Source organism: Poecilia formosa, unplaced genomic scaffold (assembly GCF_000485575.1).
Source record: "Poecilia formosa unplaced genomic scaffold, Poecilia_formosa-5.1.2 Scaffold83, whole genome shotgun sequence".
Taxonomy (NCBI): domain Eukaryota; kingdom Metazoa; phylum Chordata; class Actinopteri; order Cyprinodontiformes; family Poeciliidae; genus Poecilia; species Poecilia formosa.
The window spans coordinates 163,104-180,324 of NW_006800022.1; the positions used below are offsets into that span (position 1 = coordinate 163,104).

General features: G+C 41.3%; 1 protein-coding gene across 5 annotated transcripts in view; it reads left to right on the plus strand.

The window, feature by feature from the left end:
* The window catches only part of zranb3 (zinc finger, RAN-binding domain containing 3), a 99,726-nt gene extending 84,596 nt beyond the window's left edge, over nt 1–15,130 (plus strand). For 3 of the 5 annotated variants that reach the window (XM_016673831.1, XM_007557051.2, XM_007557050.2), the window contains exon 22: nt 383–1,027. In XM_016673831.1, the coding sequence (XP_016529317.1) occupies nt 383–481 (99 nt within the window). In that variant the 3' untranslated portion in view covers nt 482–1,027. Of the gene's footprint in view, nt 1–382; nt 1,028–2,200; nt 2,402–15,031 lie in introns of those variants that run through there. The other 2 variants (XM_016673829.1, XM_016673830.1) reach the window with 2 other exon arrangements.
* The last annotated feature ends 2,091 nt before the right edge of the window (nt 15,131–17,221 follow it).

A 17,221-nucleotide genomic window follows, 5' to 3' on the forward strand; every position in this document is an offset into this window, starting at 1 on the left:
AAGCGGGGCTGCCTCGCATTTTCCCTTCACTCAATTTTCCATAATCGCAGAAAATGTACTTCTCTCGAAGAGAGGCGACTCGACTGGTTTCAAAATAAAAACACGGCTTGCATTGTTGCCCGAAATGCGCTCCGCTTTCACGCCAGGAAGCGTTTTAGTCAGAGTGGGTGTCAGATTGGAAGGAGAGAGCCTCGCATGTAGACGACCATGAACTGATGTGGAGCACTGGGCCTCCTGATAAGGGGATCTTCTCCGCTGTTCATGCCAGCGCTGCAGACACTTCAATCTAAACATGCCCGAAATATTGATCCCCCCCATCCCGACTGCAGGTTTAAACTCTTACATCATGCTGCTTCTTTTTTCTCTCTCTCTCTCTCCACAGCGGACGGCTCAGCAAGCCAGAGAACGCAGCCAGATGAAGAAGAGCGCCGCTGCCTCCAAGGTTGCGTCAGACATCAGCAGGTTCTTCATCAGGAAATAAAACGCCTTCACAGTTGATTAAAGTAGGTTTCGGTTGGAAATTATTTTGATTTACAGTAACTGGTTGAGGATGTGTGAAGAAAAATCCCCTTGAGCTTTTTCACTTTTTACAAACTTCAGTCTATTTTATTAGGATTTTATGACAGACCAATGAAAAGCTTTGATTTATTGTTTATTCAGGTGAATTAGATTCAAGGGGTTAAATACGAGTTCATTATTAAAATTTACAACTTTTTTACTGCCAATACGATACCAATATTGCAGTATCGGTATTGTATTGTTAGATACCAATTATACTTTTGTTATTTCATAGTGTGAATTGTTGTTTCTATCAGAGAATTTACATCCAAGCCGATAAAATAAGATTCTTGTTTTTTTGCTGATATTACACTGATTTCCGATATCGACATTGGATCGGGATTCCTCTAAAAATTATGTCTCATTTTCCTTTGCACAATTTTTGCACTGTTTTCNAATTTTTGCACTGTTTTCTGTTAGAGCGAATTGATATGGTTTAAAAATAAAACCTACGACTTTTTTCATACCAGATCCAATTTTCTTTTCTCTCTTTTTCTTTTCTAAAAAATAAGTTACAAATGACAGAAAATATATAAAAAAAGAGGCTTGTATGCAAGTCATTCCTTTTGTGATGGATTATTGGGGCCGGCCTATGAGAATTTTTATTTAATTACGAGAATATAGTCAGAATATTAGCAGAAAAAAGTCTTAAAATTGCGAGAATCTGATCTGAGCATCTCAGTTTGAAATAGACAATCATTTCTCAGTCCAGTACTGATAATGATTTGATGCTGATGCCTATTTGTAAAACTTTACAAAGTCTTCACAAGATGCTCAACATTCCTCTTTGTAATTTTTTATTTTTCATGTTGGAGTTCGCATAAAGTTACTACTTTATTCTCTTAATATTTCGTCTTTATTAAAAGTCTTTTACTGGGCCTACCTAATATTTTATTGTAGAATTGGCCTGAATTCAAGGTCCAAATATATAGAAGCTGGAAAACAAGATGGCGGCCTTGGGTGGTGCAAAAAAAATATCCAGATTTTCCTAAAATCACATCTTCAAAAGCCGCCCAGCTCAAGTTTGTGTTGATCTTTCAAATAAAATCCCAACAAACTGCTGAAGGTTGACTGTAAAGTAACAAAATCGTACTTTAATACGGCACCGGCGTTCTGACATATCTGGATGAATCACTTCCCGATGACATCACCCCTCCGCTTCCCGTCTCCGCTAGCCCTCATTACATCAGAACATGCTCCGAAAGAGATTTATCTAACAGGTTAAAAAAGAAAAAAGAATGGTGACGACTTGCTTCAAATGCAAATTCAGCCAACTTCCCTCTTGTCCCCGAACCGTCACGAGCGCGTTGGGTTTGATTTATGACGACCCCCTTTTTCTCTTTCGCTCCAGGCTGAAGTGGAGCACGTTGTTTAGAGATGCTTCTATTTTAAGATTTTGCAAACTTGGTAAAAAAGAAAAAAAACACAATAAAGGTAAGAAAAAGTGAAAGCAGGTGAGATGAATTGAGGGGATTGAGATGGAACGGTGCTGCAGAAAAACACAACCAGGTGTCCTGCTTGGTCCTCAACATGTGGACCTTTTGCAATTCTTCTTATGATGGATGGGAGAAATAAATAGCTCTATTCTTTTTCTCTCTTTTTTTATTCTTGTCTTCCTTTATTCATCTGTAAATACTCTCAGCTGAGAGATCATTTCATCGCCTCAAGTCAGGAACATTATCCATGTCCACGCATCTACATCCTCTTCAGCTACGCTTGATGATCTGAGCAGAGGTAGAGCCGCGCGAGGCTATGTTTAGAGAGCGGGAGAGCCGAGTTACTATGGAAACAAGGCTTCAGGTTCAGCCATGTCGGGAATATTGAATCTGTTTTTCTCCTCGTATATGTGTGTGTGTGTGTGTGTGTGTGTGTATGAGAGTGTTACACAATGAGCCAGACATCAGAAAACTCCAATCAATATTAGCGGGCTCCTGCGAAAACGAGGCCGTCGCATTCCTCCTGACAGCGCGTCTGTCAGGCGTGTCAGAGTCCTAGCTCAGCACAATCCCGCCACCGCCTGGAAAACTTTAACGTTTCCCTCTGACAGCCCCAAACTTCACGCGTCGCGTCAAAACTCCCTCGGAAAAAAGCGTGCGTGTAGGTGTGTGCGTGCGCGTATTTCCCCTACGGCTGCTCCAGGTCTCCACTTAATAAGACCGTTGTTCCTCTCCTGTCCAAACCGACAAGCTTTGTGAGTAATGAACATCTCCCAGGCAGCCTTCCAACAACAGCAGGTTTCAGTGTCAGTCCCTGTCAGCAGCCAATGACTCTGATCTGCTGTTTTATTACATCCAAAAGGTGTGTGTGGCAGGACGGGGAAGTTGTGAGGAAAGTGTGGATAAAGAAATCGGTCTGGCAGAGGAGGGGAGGCGTATGTTTGTCAGAGGAAGCCCGTAATGAGGCGCCGGTCCGATGAAGTCGTCTCATGTTCCTCCCAGAAGGTCTGCTGGGTAAAGAGCAGCGCTTCGGTTTGCGTTTGGAAAAACACCCCAGAGGAGAAGCGCTTCCCCCGCAGGTGATCTCGGTAATAAAGACGGACTCAAACGCCGACGGAGGGCCGCAGAGGTTTCCATGTTTGCTCTCAAACACATTACTCCCTCTTGTTTTTTTTTTTTTTCTTTAAATCAGGATGAGGCCAACACCCCAGCTCGCTTCTCCGAAATCAATATCTTTCGTCTCCGCGTTACAGTTGCAGAGACGTCCCCGCGGGTTTCGTAGCAACAGCACAGGCGATAAAAGTCACAAGGCTTAAATTAGCTGCGGATCTGGCGGAAATAAGCACATATAATTAGAAAGTCACAGTTGGTGACAAAAAGGAAACAGGAGAAAAGTTCTTTCTGGAAAAAAGTACCATCTTAAGAAAGTCAAGCTGAATGACTCATATGTGAAAATCAGATAAATGATCATATGGATGTAAGAGTGGACCGTATGCAATAAACTTACAGGGTGGGATTGTCATGATGCACAAAGCAGGGAATGGAGACAGAAAGAAGAAGTTTGACTCTGAGAAATGGTCAAAAAAGATGCAAATAAGGCAAAGAAATCAAGTTTATATTCATTTAGAAACAACAATACTGATGCTTTAACTCAATTCAGAAATCAATATTTGGTGGAATAACCAGGATGTTTTCAATGGGGTTCAGTGCAGGATTGTTGGGTAACTATTATTGTGTAAAATTATTACACAACTAAATAAAATACACATGTTTCCCTCGAAGAGACTTTTGGTCATTTTTGACAAGTTAAATCAACATTTTGACCCATTTTGCCTAAACAAGCATTAAAGTTTATCCAGGTTAGAGAAAGAAAATATGCCTAAAATGATGATCTGGTTGAAATACTCACTTGCCTAATAATTGTGCACATAGCGTGTAGTGAAGGTTTTTTTTGGTCCCATCATGGCATCAGAGAGAAAAAAAGAAATGCCTTTTCCCCCTCATAGATGCATCATTTCTCGAATGTAGGTCAGAAGACCCCAGGGGCCTTCATTGGGCCCCTCCGGGTCCCCCAGCAAATTAAGAAATAGATTAATAGGGCTGCAACTTAACTCCATAGGAAATTCCTCAATTACAGATACTACATGAGATTTAAGGAACGATTAATGTAAATGTAGGTTTTCTTCTCACACCGTCTCCTTGGAGATGACGAAAGCTGTCTTCTTCTGGAGTTTGGGACATGTTGTACCGCACCGCAAACTGTCCGGATTCCTTCATTACTCTTTCCTGATTTGCAATTCAGATAGCCGGCCGCTCTATTTGCCCTCATTCCAGCCGTAATCCATTTCAACCTTGCCTGCCCCTGTAATCTACTTTGGCCTTTTCAGCTAAAGGAAACGCTTCCACAAACCCAATCTAGTGTGACAGGTGTGATGGAGAACGGCCAATAAAAGCCGGCGCGGGGCGCCGCGTGAAGCCGCCGGCTCTCCAATCGGCGGCCGGGCCCCGCTGTGGTTTGGTTCCTGGCTGCCATGCTCTCCGCTGCGCTCCCTCTGCGCCGTTGACCCTCTGTGCCCTTGGGCGAGGGGAAAGGGAAAAGGACGCTCAGGGGAGGCCGGACCCCGCCGCTCTTTTCGGGAACGGCATTGTCTCTGCAGAACCTAATTACAGTAAACAAATACACCTCTGCAGTGTGGCGTTCAAATAACATTCTGTTTTAAAAGGCTACACCCATAGTTATCTATTAATGAGTTAATATGACATTGATTGATTTTATTGATCATTTAATAAGCAGCCATTTTCTTAAAAACCTGAATTTTTTCTTGCATCAAGAGCGTTGAACCTCTTCGACGAAGGGCTAAATGTGTCACAATATGCTAAATTAAAAAGAAAAATACATTATATTTTAGCATTATTTTGTGTCAGCTGTGTTAAGATGATTGTGGTTTCTCATATTATTATTAAACTTTTATTAAACTTAGACATAATTAGAACATATAATCAATTTGGTTGCTTAATCAAAAAATAAAAGATGAAAAGAATAAAATATGTGAAACAGAGAAGTTCACACCAAGAACTGTAACTCGCTGCGTTTCCAGTGACCAGATAATTATGTAATTTGAAATTCAGGAAATAAAATTGCTTAATGGAAACACGGCAAACACGCCAGGATGAGGCATTTTTTAAAATTGGTTAATTGCAATGGAGACACTTTCTTTAGCCTTTCATGAGTCACATGATCTACAACCGGATGTGACCTTTGGTACAAACCATGAAGAAGAAGATAACAGGAAGTAGTAGGATGATGGCACTGCATGTTTTTTAATGACTTATCACATAAACAAACTTAATCAAGTGTAATTTTAATTGCGTTTCTTATCCAAGTGCGAAATTGTAACATAAACACCACTACTGAGTATGAATGCAGACTTTATCGTCGTTTTAGGACATCTGAAATTAGTTTTGGTTGAAACGTTAACACTGTTGAGTGTTTGTATATCAAAGCAGAACCACATAAAGTGCATTTTTCATCCACATAAACTGTTTGGATCATGTAACCTTCCTGCTGTGCTTTCGTAGCGCCGCCATCTTTATTTCTGTATCTACCTTTGCTTAAAGACGAACTGCAGCTCCCTCTGCTGGATGGTGACCAAACTACAACACTGAAAGAAGGTCTAAACATCAATCGATTGGAACTCATTTTAATTCAATAAACCATTTGTTATTTGATTAATTGTTTGCGTCCCTAACTGTACCAATAACACGAAAGAATCTGGGCTTAGGAAGAAACTCTTGGCTTTAGTCAACCACAGCTGATGAGATGCTTTTGTCTTTATTGTCATATTATCTCCTGGGATGGTGATGAGATGATTAATCATTTTCTTGCCGCATCCTCGCGTTTATAGCGCTCGCCCTGAGTTGGGAAAAACGGTATTATGGCCCAGGTAATTGGTGGAGGGCCATCACTCATAAGCAATTTAATTAATCTCATTAAAACACCCTCTCTGGCTGCACAGCCCCGTTTCTCGAGGACGGCCGCGACAGAAGGCGTTTTGACGAAATGGGCTTATCCATCCTGATGAGTGTCATATGCACAGATGATCTCCCAAGAGAGGCTGCGGCTGGAGAAAAGTTACACAGAAATCAATAGCAACAATTCCACGAAAACCTCTGCCTGCTATTTTCAAATGCCACTCGGCGTGGTTGGGAGGGGACGTGCAGCGGTGAAAGGATGCTTTCTCATTGCTCAGCTGGAGATGGCTTTTGTCGAGCCTAAATTCTATTTGTACAAGATGGCTCCCCGGTTGCCTCCCAAGATGCATGGCGTGGTGTGGATTAAGACCGAAAAAACGCAATCAATTCACCCAGCAGGAGATCTGGGGAAACAGATAAGATTCTCAGCGTAATTCATAAAGTCCCCAATCTGGCGAGGATTAATGTACGTCTTGGCTCCTGCTCTCTCTCATTTTGTATGTGTGGGGGTTAAACTGGCGCTTCATGCAGCCCATTACAATCAGGCTTTGTTTGGAAAGGCCCTCCGCCCCCGTGAGGTTAGGATCTGACCACATTTTTCTACAAATGTTAAAGCAATTTAGGAATGATGTAATCTCATCTATGTTTCATTAGCAGACAGTTTAGCTTTAGATCGGGCTGCGCCAGAACAAAAACAGTGACAAACTTAATGACATCACTCGTCTAGATACACATCTTGTCCAGTTTTATGATTGATCAATCAAGTGGAAGGAAAATTATGTAGTTCTCATGTATCTTTTACAAAAAAAAGTTGACTTTTCCTTTGATATCCCTAAATACAATCAAGTCCTACTAGAAACCTGCATCTGAAATATTTAGAATATCAAGAAAAAATATTTTTAAATGTCTTTTTAAAAAAAACTAGAACATTGTGTAGAAGTCACAAAGGCTTATGAGCTTGAAGAGGTAGAAAGTTGAGTGGAAGAAAAAAGTGTGATAAGTATTGAGTGCATGGAAATGAACGTACTCTTCAGAAGTCTAACATTTCTGTTTAAAATATCTATTTTTATTAATCTTACACTTGATTCTGATTTTCTGATTCACTGAGTTTTTGCCTTTCATTGTTTGTAATCATCAAAATGAAATATTTCACTTTATGCAAGAAATCTGTTAAATAGATTCTTTTTCTGAAAGGACTGACAAACATTCTGAAACTTTTTCACAATTTTAAACTTTCTTTTAGATTTATTTGTAATCTCGGGATAAATCCTGCATTTGCTCATTTCTAGTCAGTTTATTTCTTGGCTGCAGTTTAATACAAGCCATGTAGGGGGCGCAAAAACACATCGAACGGTTTAGATTAAGCACATTCATGTAGAATATCCTAGACTTTAACCATTCTAAGACTTTTTAGTCGACATTCTCCAACTAATCAGATTGTGCTTGAGGGTTTTTGCAAAGACTTTTTTGTTGGTGTGTCACATAAAATCAGAATAAAAACATTAATTTTATCGGTTAAACTGTGACAAAGCCTCATCCATAAAAAGCACCTAAAACACAGATAAAGTAATGAGCCGCGTTCGCTAAACATGCAGCTCCGTCTTTGAAATGTTATATGCAATCACATAAGTGTCCAGGGGACACTTGACATCAGAGGAAAAAGGCCACAGTGGGGCGACCCTATTACCGTTTCCCTCTTTCATGTGCGCCGTGTTCAGATGATTGAGGTTAAAAATGGAAAAGCTGAACAAAAACGCCCACCAACAAAGTTCCCTTTTCATGAGCCTTAAAAGACATCTTTTCATCTCTCATTTCATTTGGAGACCATTGATCAGACATCTTTCACAGATTGCTTCCAGACATCTATTCAGCCGCTCCGCTGCTGCTCAGCATGCCTCTATTTCATAGGTCTTAATGGCACAAGGTCTGACTGTTGTGCTTAGATTAAAACCTGAATCGCAATCACTTAAATCGCCCCGATAAGCACACGGAAAATGGTCTTTGTTGACATTCGTGAAAAGGAAATCAACATCATTGTATCGCCCGCAGAGCGGAGGGACACAATTTTGCAATTTTTGGGAGGAAACGGCGCACCTCCTTTTGCCTCATTCAGTAAAATTAGGACATTTTTCTTCTTCAGCACACGAGCCAGAAAAAGGTCATGTCAGTCTTGTGACAAGAGTGACAGGTCTGGGGTATCATTACTGGGACTTGGAAGGTCTTTGTAAGCACCTTTGGTCACCTCAGGAGAATAGATCCCCATCGTGCTGCCGTCGGCCTAATGAGCACAGCCAGCCCCTAGTCTAATAAGCACAGGGCGATTGCTGCTGCCTTCCATCAGCCCTCTGCTCCGCTGGTACAACATCCCATAATAACTCGAACACATGGCTGCAAAGCGGTGAAACAACGGGGGATATCTTGTTTCGCGTCATTGCATCGGCTATAGACTCAGATTTGGGATTTGCAGAATGTCGTCCTCAGCGCAGCGGAAATCGTTGTGAATGGATTCTTTCAAGTTGTATGTTGATCCACATTCCTGCACTCAATAAGATCCTTTGACAGCTCATCTGGGCAGGCTGCATGAAATAAAGGAAGGCATTCTCCACTTGGATGGTATCAATAGGCAGCTGGATGGGTCCAGCTGGCGAAAATTGTTCGGATGATCTGTTCAAGCTGCCTTTTTTCCACTTTCTCCAGTCAAATAGTTTTAATTCTTGAAAATAACTTAAGAGCAGTCTTTGAATCATATATTCGTGTGTGAGTATAAACTCTGTAAAGCCAACTTCCATTTGTTTCCTGTCAGTATTGATTTGAAGCTCCAAATGATCCTGGATAAAAAAAAAGAGCAACAGGTTTGAAGCATTAAACGCTCTTTCATGTCGAGTTAGGAACAAATGTTATCGCGCATCAACACAACTCGCAAAAACACAGGTAGTGATCAGTGTGGGAAGTGATATAAAGTTGTTTTCAATTGATCTGCTGTCCATTCTGCAGCCAGTCTGCAGCAAATCTCATCTTAAAGCAATTAACTGGTGCAATTTGTGTCAAGATTCAGTTTACATTAAGTCCAATTCAACTGAAACAACATAAAGACGTCAAACTCAGTTCATAATATCATGTCAATTTGGTGAATGTTTTATTTTAGCATTGTCGACTGTAGTTGTTGACTTTGCAGGAATCCTGAGCAAGCATGAGGCGACAGTGGAGAGGAACCACTCCCTTTAAGCAGAAATGAACAAGTCAACTGGCTTTGGTTTTAAAAACCAGAGCAGACTGAAAAACAGAAGCACAAAATCTAGAGATACCTTCAGCGGAAAAGGGAGACAAGTCATACACATTGATTACTGTCAGCCAGAAGTTCTTTCTAGAAGAGAGAATAATAACAAAAAAAGGGGTTAAAATGGGTAATGGTACTAAATGTGTGCTAAGGACTAGCTCAGGAAAGATAAATAGCATTAGCGAGTACTTTCACATCTGTCATTACCTTGATCCAGGTCAAGTGCAGAACCTCTAAGCTAGAAGCAAAGAAGGGTAAACATTTTAAAATGAGGAGCAGGAAAGAAAAACTGCTTAGCACCGACCCGCTTCCTGAAACTAGCCACAGGGCAGAAACCATAAATATGTGCAAGGGTAAGCCAGGATCATGGGATAAAGGCAAAGCTGCTGGTTGCTATGTAGCCTTTAGCTTATGCAGAGCGTTTTGTGTAAGCTAACTCAGGATTGTGTCTGTTTTGGGCTGTTCTGTACCTGAGCGACGCAAACCCCTTGGGGTCTATACATGTAGTCTGGTCAAAAAAATGTGAAGCCGTCTTTCTGTTATCTAAAGCTTGGAATGTGATACCAAATCCTCAAAAGCAGGAATCAAGGTGTTGAAATAATACAGTTACCCAAAAAGTTCAATTGCACAGAAGTAGCTGAATGTACAAAATTTGCTCCACACCAACGTGAGAAAGCTGAGGTCATACTCCAACGTGGCGCTGCTAACGATGTTCCTACAGATTGTTGAATCATCTCCGCGGGGTGTCTCATAACAGTTTACGTGTTTTTCAGTAAATTACTGGTGGACAGATTTGCTCTTAGGCTTTGCAACAATTGGACCGCCTTTAGACGCGATCCAAATCTGGGATTAGTGCCACTAGATGATTAACACCTTTTGGTCATGATTCAAAAACTAAAAAGGAAAAAGGAAATAAATAGCTTGAGAACAAAAAAGTTTGAGGTAAGTTTTAAAAGGGCATTTAGCGCGTGTAGCTCGCGTCTGATGTGTTAGGTGTAATTTGTTTGGGTGGAAGTTGGAGAGTGGTTCGGCGTTTGGGTGTTTTCTTGGTGGAAAGAGAGGGGCCGTCTTTTTTTAACAGCAAACACATTCGATCCCACAGTTATGTTTAAACTTTCACTTTGAGCCAAACCTGTGAGTGTGATGTAAGCTCTTCCCTCGCTGTTACCTGAGTCAGGCTTGTTTATACACCAAGAAGCTTCTTATCCTCTTGACTGTTAAGACTACGCAAACATATGCATCACGCTATTGCCTAAAAACAGCTGAATGAAAAGCATGCAGTCTTTCATCAGTCTACCACCTCACTCAACACCGTTTATACCTGTGTCACAGTCAAATTGTGCTGAGAAGCACTCCCACATTTGGCTGTTTGAGTGGGTAGCATTTGGCCGCTGAGCCGCGGACATCTTCACACCCACCCTTCTTATCTTTTTCTCTGGATATGCAGTAATGCCAGTTACCGTGTGAGTGGGCTGGTGCGGAAAAAGGGGGAAAGTTGGCCGCAGCGGCATTCGCCATCGGCCCACACAGAATTATTCCATGTGATGATATAAATCTTATTTAATGATGTGATAGCGGGCAGGTTCTGCCAGCCGCGATGAAAGGAAACGAGGTGTCCGCCGCGTGCACCTGCAGAAGCGAAGACCTTTCAGGCAGTTGGATGTGTTCACGCACCCAGGAGGTCTATCTTCGCTAGAGAGGGTGAAAGCCATGTCCAGACTGTGCCTGTGTTTATAGCAGCCCAACACCATCCGATAATTTGACTTTTTGAACACATGGTTGTCCTAGATTCTTATCTGCTGTATTAGTGAGCAGGCTACAACTCTGGAGGGAGAAAAAACAGGAGGTCTGGTTTTCACCGTCTGCAAGCGGCTGATGGCAGATGATCCATTTTGCCTGCTGATAAATTGTGATTAGGTGATTAGGAGTTTGGAGGATGAAACTTGGAGTTGGAGTTATTTTAGCACCAGTACGGCCGTCACCCTTGGTTGATTAAATACCCATCTTGTCCCGTCCCTTGTCCTATTTTTAGCTTGGAAGCACTGAGACCTTGCAGATTTCTTCTGTTTTTAGCATTTTTCATCCTCTTCCTCAATCAGCCCTGGCCAGATTCATCTCCATTAGCATCACCGTCTTTTGGGAACACCTCAGAAGTGGTACAAGTTGGACCGGATCGGGTACTGCGAGCAAGTGATTTAATTGACAGCAGACTCTATTCGTTGATTGTCTTTTTTGATTTACGTCAACAAAATCTCAACCATCATTTTCAGTCCACGACAAGACCATAGAAGTTAGTGAGAAGATGAGCTGCAAATCGATAACTCTGTGATCAAACTTTGAGGCCCAAACCTTTTTATGTCGATAAAAGATTTTGGAGAAAGTAGACATCCGAGTCACAGTCCTGTGAGGATACAAGATCTTGGTGAAAATTGATGTAATGCCAGATGGAAATATCTGGAAGTTTATCTTAGTAATGCCACAGCGAATGTGTCCCATAGTTTAAATGCAAAATGCAGTTTTTAAATGTTGATTTTATTAATTAAGGAGAGTTATCCTTATCCAAAGCGCAGCTGTACAGGCATCCCTAAACCATCACTTTTTTATATAGACGCTTCCAAGTCCTACCGCTTTTATTTGGATGATTACTTGCTTTCTTTTTCAAAAGTTCCTACCTTCAGATTCAACTTTTTGTTTGTTTAGTATTCCAATAAACGCCCGACACTCTTTAATTACTTCTACTTGCAAATGTATTCAGTTTCGCTTTTCTTTCTTTCGTGTATAAATTTGGATTTCTTTCCCCCTCAAGTCAATATCTCAGGGCTATTGTTTCAGATGAGCTGAGTCCGGGTGATTTCACACCAAGCGTAACTCGTGTAGGTAATGATGACGGCGGTGCTTTCAGTAACCACAACAGAAACATTCGCATAAAAACCCAGGATAGTGTCAACTAATTATGCTGCATTAGGATGTTGCACAGTAACTCCGCGCGAGCAGATCTACTTCATTAGTTGTTTATTTTTGCGTCGTGCGTTTTCTGCGGCTGCTTTATTGTGAAGCGAACAGAAAGCAAAGGTAATAAGAGGACATGAGCACAGTGGAGGAATTATCCTGCACCAGGTGCATCTTCTGGATATTTCTCTCAAGGCACACATGGAGGATTAGCTGCTTTACACCCACAGATGCACACACACACAAGCGTGAATCACTGCCTTTCACACATGCACACACAACTTCACCGTTCGAGATATGTTGATGGAAAATGACGGATGTTTCATAAGCAAAACAAGGTGTTTTTTTTTCATTATCTCAGCGCTGATACTGTTAGATTTGACTCAGCGTTACCGCATTGTCATGCAAGTGCTATATTCAAGCTGTAGTTACACAACTCAATCACTCTTATTGCATCTTAAAACCCAAAAATATCAATAAAGCACCCCCACTGCTTCAGCGTACTGCTGCTGGAGGAAGGGAAAAAAATGCCATGCTCTGTCAACCCAAATCCAGCTTTGGAAAGCTTCAACTCCCACCTCTCCAATTCAGCTTTCTCGACTCATCCTCCTCCTCACACTCCCACTCGCACTCATAATCCATAACGTTTTGTTTCGCTGCTACACCGATGACATCCAGCCGAATTTCCCACAGAACCCGATGAGCCGAAAAGCTCCCTTTGCTCCCTTCGGTACAGGACGTTCTAGAACAAGAACCAGCGAGAACGGAGAAGGTTTTCCTCCGATTAAAACACAACATACGTTCTTTCACCTGATGTGATTAATGGCTAATTTTGTTTATTCATTGGCTTTAATCTTAGTGGATTTCTGCTTCTTTATCTTCAGTTTCAAGGGAAACAACTGATTGTCAGGTGACTTAGCAGTTGGGAGTGACGTTTGTGGGAATAATACAATCAGGTTTTTGTGTTTTCAAGCAAGTTATGCAAATGTCAGCAACTTAGGAACAGAAATTTTCTTTCTCCAGATTTTGATTTCAAAATAAAATTTACAATTCTTTCACTTCTGCTTTTATCACTGTCTTCCTTCCACTCAATGTTTTATTAAAATGCCTATATGCAGTATTCTGTTACCAGCCGGCTTGATTAGAAATAACCTTTTGTAGTTCATTGAGTACCTGTTAGGCAAACGTCACGTCAGCATTCTTCTGGTGTTGAGGCCACAGGAGGATGCACTTGGATCAGAAACTGGGGTAGCAGAGGGAATAATTAGAGTTAAATTGCAAAATAAATGTCCTGTTTTTCACCAGGAACAGCTGGCTAACACGAAAGCCAACGCTTGTGAAAAAGGATAGATGAGCTAAATTAAATAAAATCACACCAAGAAGATGGCGGCTAATTTATGCTCCTGCCAATCGCTGAATATAATTCCAATATCATGGTATAATATAATTACTCTATTTTTTTTATTTTATTTTGTGTTTAAAGTTCACTTTCTGAACTGAATTACTAATATAAATTAAATTTTTGATTATATTTTTTTTTTACTGAGACGCAACTATCAGTATTTAGCTTAATTTGCTGGTTTGTTTCGATTTGGCTATAAAACTGTAGGTTGGAGCACCACCCTGTGGTGACTGACAGATATAGCAACAGGGTTTTTTGGGGGGTTTTTGTTTAGATTTTGTGGCGCCATCAATCTTTTTTTATGGTAATTTAATAGGAAGTGGGAAGACAGAAAATTGGGGAAGACATGCAGCAATTATCGGGATTCGTTTCCGTGTACAGGGCGCTAACGCTACACGACAGAAACTTCATATTAAAAAAAAAAAAACAGCTCCTGCTTAGAGAATTCAATTTACACAAATAATGAACCACACTGCAGCACAGCTAGCTCATACAGAAAGCTAGAAAAACAGCACCATATGATGCCGGTTGATTGTTGCTCAAAAAATAAAGCAAATTAATACTTTTCTTTTAAACTTGTGGTTGCTGTTGCACAGACCGTTATTATAGATTGTACATCTTTTGTTGTTTCTTTAATTTTAAAAAATGAGTAAAAATGAGTCACTTGTTTGCTAACTAAGAAAGTTGCAAGTTCATTTGATTTCCATAACAAAGCTAGTCAAAGAAACCTCTTTTGCATTTGTGTTTCAGGTGTGTAACAAAACAAACAAATCCATGTATAGATTATTCCCACTAAAATGATGAATAAATCTTTCCGCCGTGATGACAAAAGCCACAGTCAGGTATAAACCGAACCATTAGGAGGAAAATAATTATTAGGGGAGGTATTTTCCTGGTGTTGTGATTGCAGGGTCATTATGCTCTCCCTAATGAAACAAACCAGCGGAGAGCCTCCATCTCGACTGTAGCCGTTATCATCACCCTTCAGAGAATGTAAAAAAGAAAACACTTCAGCAGCAGGCTAATTAAAACCAGAGAGGTCTGGATGAGGAGGCCAAACAGCCCACACAGGTGGCGCGCACATCAATGTGTGTGTGTAAGGCACTGCCCTGCATCATGTTTATGCATGGTCCGCGTGAGAGTGGGTGTGTGTGAGGAAGCAATTCATGCTTTTTCTTCTGTTGTTATTACGAGTGGGTGTGTGTGAGAAGGAGGATGCGGAGTTCTCCGTTCGTTTTAATGGCGGCTGCCGTCTTCCTCGTCTCCACCGCTGTCGGGAAGGACCCAGCTTTTATCTGACAGGACCCCACTCAAATAGGCCATTGGTGCTCCATAATTAGTTCAAATGTCGAAGTTGGTGAATAATTGATGATCGGGGACGAGCGGGGAGGAAGACATTTCACATCAACAGTTTTTTTCTCTCTCTTTTTTTTAAAGGACAGCTGGTGCTGTGCGGTTCCCACCGCAGACATGAATCTCTGGTGTTGAGGCCACAAGAGGATGCACTCGGAGCAGAAACTGGGGTAGTAAAGGGAATAATTACAGAGCTAAACTGCGAAATAAATGTCTTGTTTTCACCGGGAACAGGCGGCCAAAGGGAATACAGACGCTTGTGAAAAACAGATACCTGAGCAAAAATAAAGCCAACCACACCAAGAAGACAGAGGCTAATTTATGCTGCTGCCAATCACTGAATATAATTGCAATAGCATGGTATAATAGCAGCTCAGGACTAGTCATTTTCCCCCTCCGGCTCTATCTCAGGTGCTTGGAGAGGTTTCCATCAGCTCCTGATTTTTCAAGAGAGACCTCTCAGACAGAAATGACAATGGACTTTCAATGACTTATAATTATGCCACTTTCCTGCACAATTTCCTGCCCATCATTTGCATTAAGACTCATGCGGGTGAAAGTGAGCCACACGCTGCTCTGCTAAAGGCCCTCGGATCGGCCCCATGCCTCAAATTACCAGGTGCTCTAGCACTTCTTGGAACGTCTCTGCTCCCCCCGCCGCTGTCCTAAAGTTATCCGACTCTGTTAATTGGATGGATGACGTCCAGAACGTGTGACCGCGTGAGGATCGCAGAGAGGCAGGCGCCTCGGATTCGTGCCACGGAAACCGGCGTTCGCCGTTTCCTCTCTCCAAGGTTATTCAACATTGCATCTTGTGTTCTCCAAAAACTAAAATCCTTTAAAAAAATAAATAAAAAGTGATGCTGAACGCATTGGTGATCCGTGTTGGATCCGGGGCCAAATGTAATACTGCCATCTAGTGGACATGATGGGAAAAAGACTGCTTATTAACAGTAGGGGAAGAAAATAATTTGAGTTCATGTTTAGATATAAAAATCTGAATTGTATAGCGTGTGTTTGTACCTGACATTTTTGAGAAGTTTGTTTTTATTTAAGGGTGAATACATATAAAAACACACTAGGTGATTCTAAAAATATTGAAAACTTTACAAAAATGTTTGTCATAAGAAATCCTTCCGTTTTTTTTGTTTAGTAACTAATTAAGTTAAATCTGCTGCCTCAGCTGCTCTAGTAATCATGTGACGGCTCAGATTATAGTGTGTGAGGGACGTAAGGTTTTTTTTGCATCTATATGAAGCATTTTTCACATTCTTCCACATGCAGTCAGCAGATTGGGCGATGCTTTCCTTTCAGATGGCTCTTAATTCTGGGATTTGTTGCTCTCAGAAGCGGCTCTCGTTTCCCCCCCATCACTCTCTGCGGATCTTCGCGCAGTAGGCGTCTCTCGTAGCGTTTTGAGAGGTAGCTGAAAATAAATCACCGCCCTCCCACCAGTACGCAAGCATGTCCAGATGGTGGAGTTTTCACTGACGTCCCCCCGCTGAATTTCCCCCCATTGTCTTCCTCTCTAAAATTAGAAGGCAATACTTGGTTGAAAAGCGCTGCGTCTGCTCAGATGGCGCTGGTTAATTATCAGGAACTGGATTTATGTGCCGCCCACAAGTGAGCCGTAAAGGCAGAATCGTTTGAGAGTTTAGCAGAGAACCCTGAAGAGTTTAAATTTTGGGGTTAACTTTCAGAGTCCTTTGCTTAATTTAAATAAAATTCATGAAGCAGGAAGATACATGAATCTGTTTTATGTCATTATCCTTGTGTTTTTTGTCATGACAAGTGTTGACTTTCTTACATGGAAATAAGATCTCCAGCTTATTTTTATGCAATAACATCTCATTTATTTCATTATCTTGACATAATGAGTTTGTTTTGACTCAGACTTCATTTTAATGGATGGATAATGAAATCCAAGGCTTGTTTTTACGGCGTTAACAGCTTAATGATGTCTTGATATGAAGGCGTGATGCGCCGAGGGTTTCAGTATCTGCTTTCTTCATCATTGTTCCGGTTGAGGCGTTCAATGTTTCCCCCAGAAAACCTGCTAAACCCGGAGGTCGGGGCAATCTGCAGGCTGCTGAGTTTTTGAGTTAAAAAGTGTTTAAAGTTGACAGGAAATTTTAAAATATCACTTTATTATGTGCTATTGGAAGATCAATACCTGAACACCAACTATAAGGTCTTATAAAATGCAAACATTTTTTAAAAACTTTAATAAACAATCCTACGCCTGGTGGGGACACAAGTAAAGCCTGGTGACCC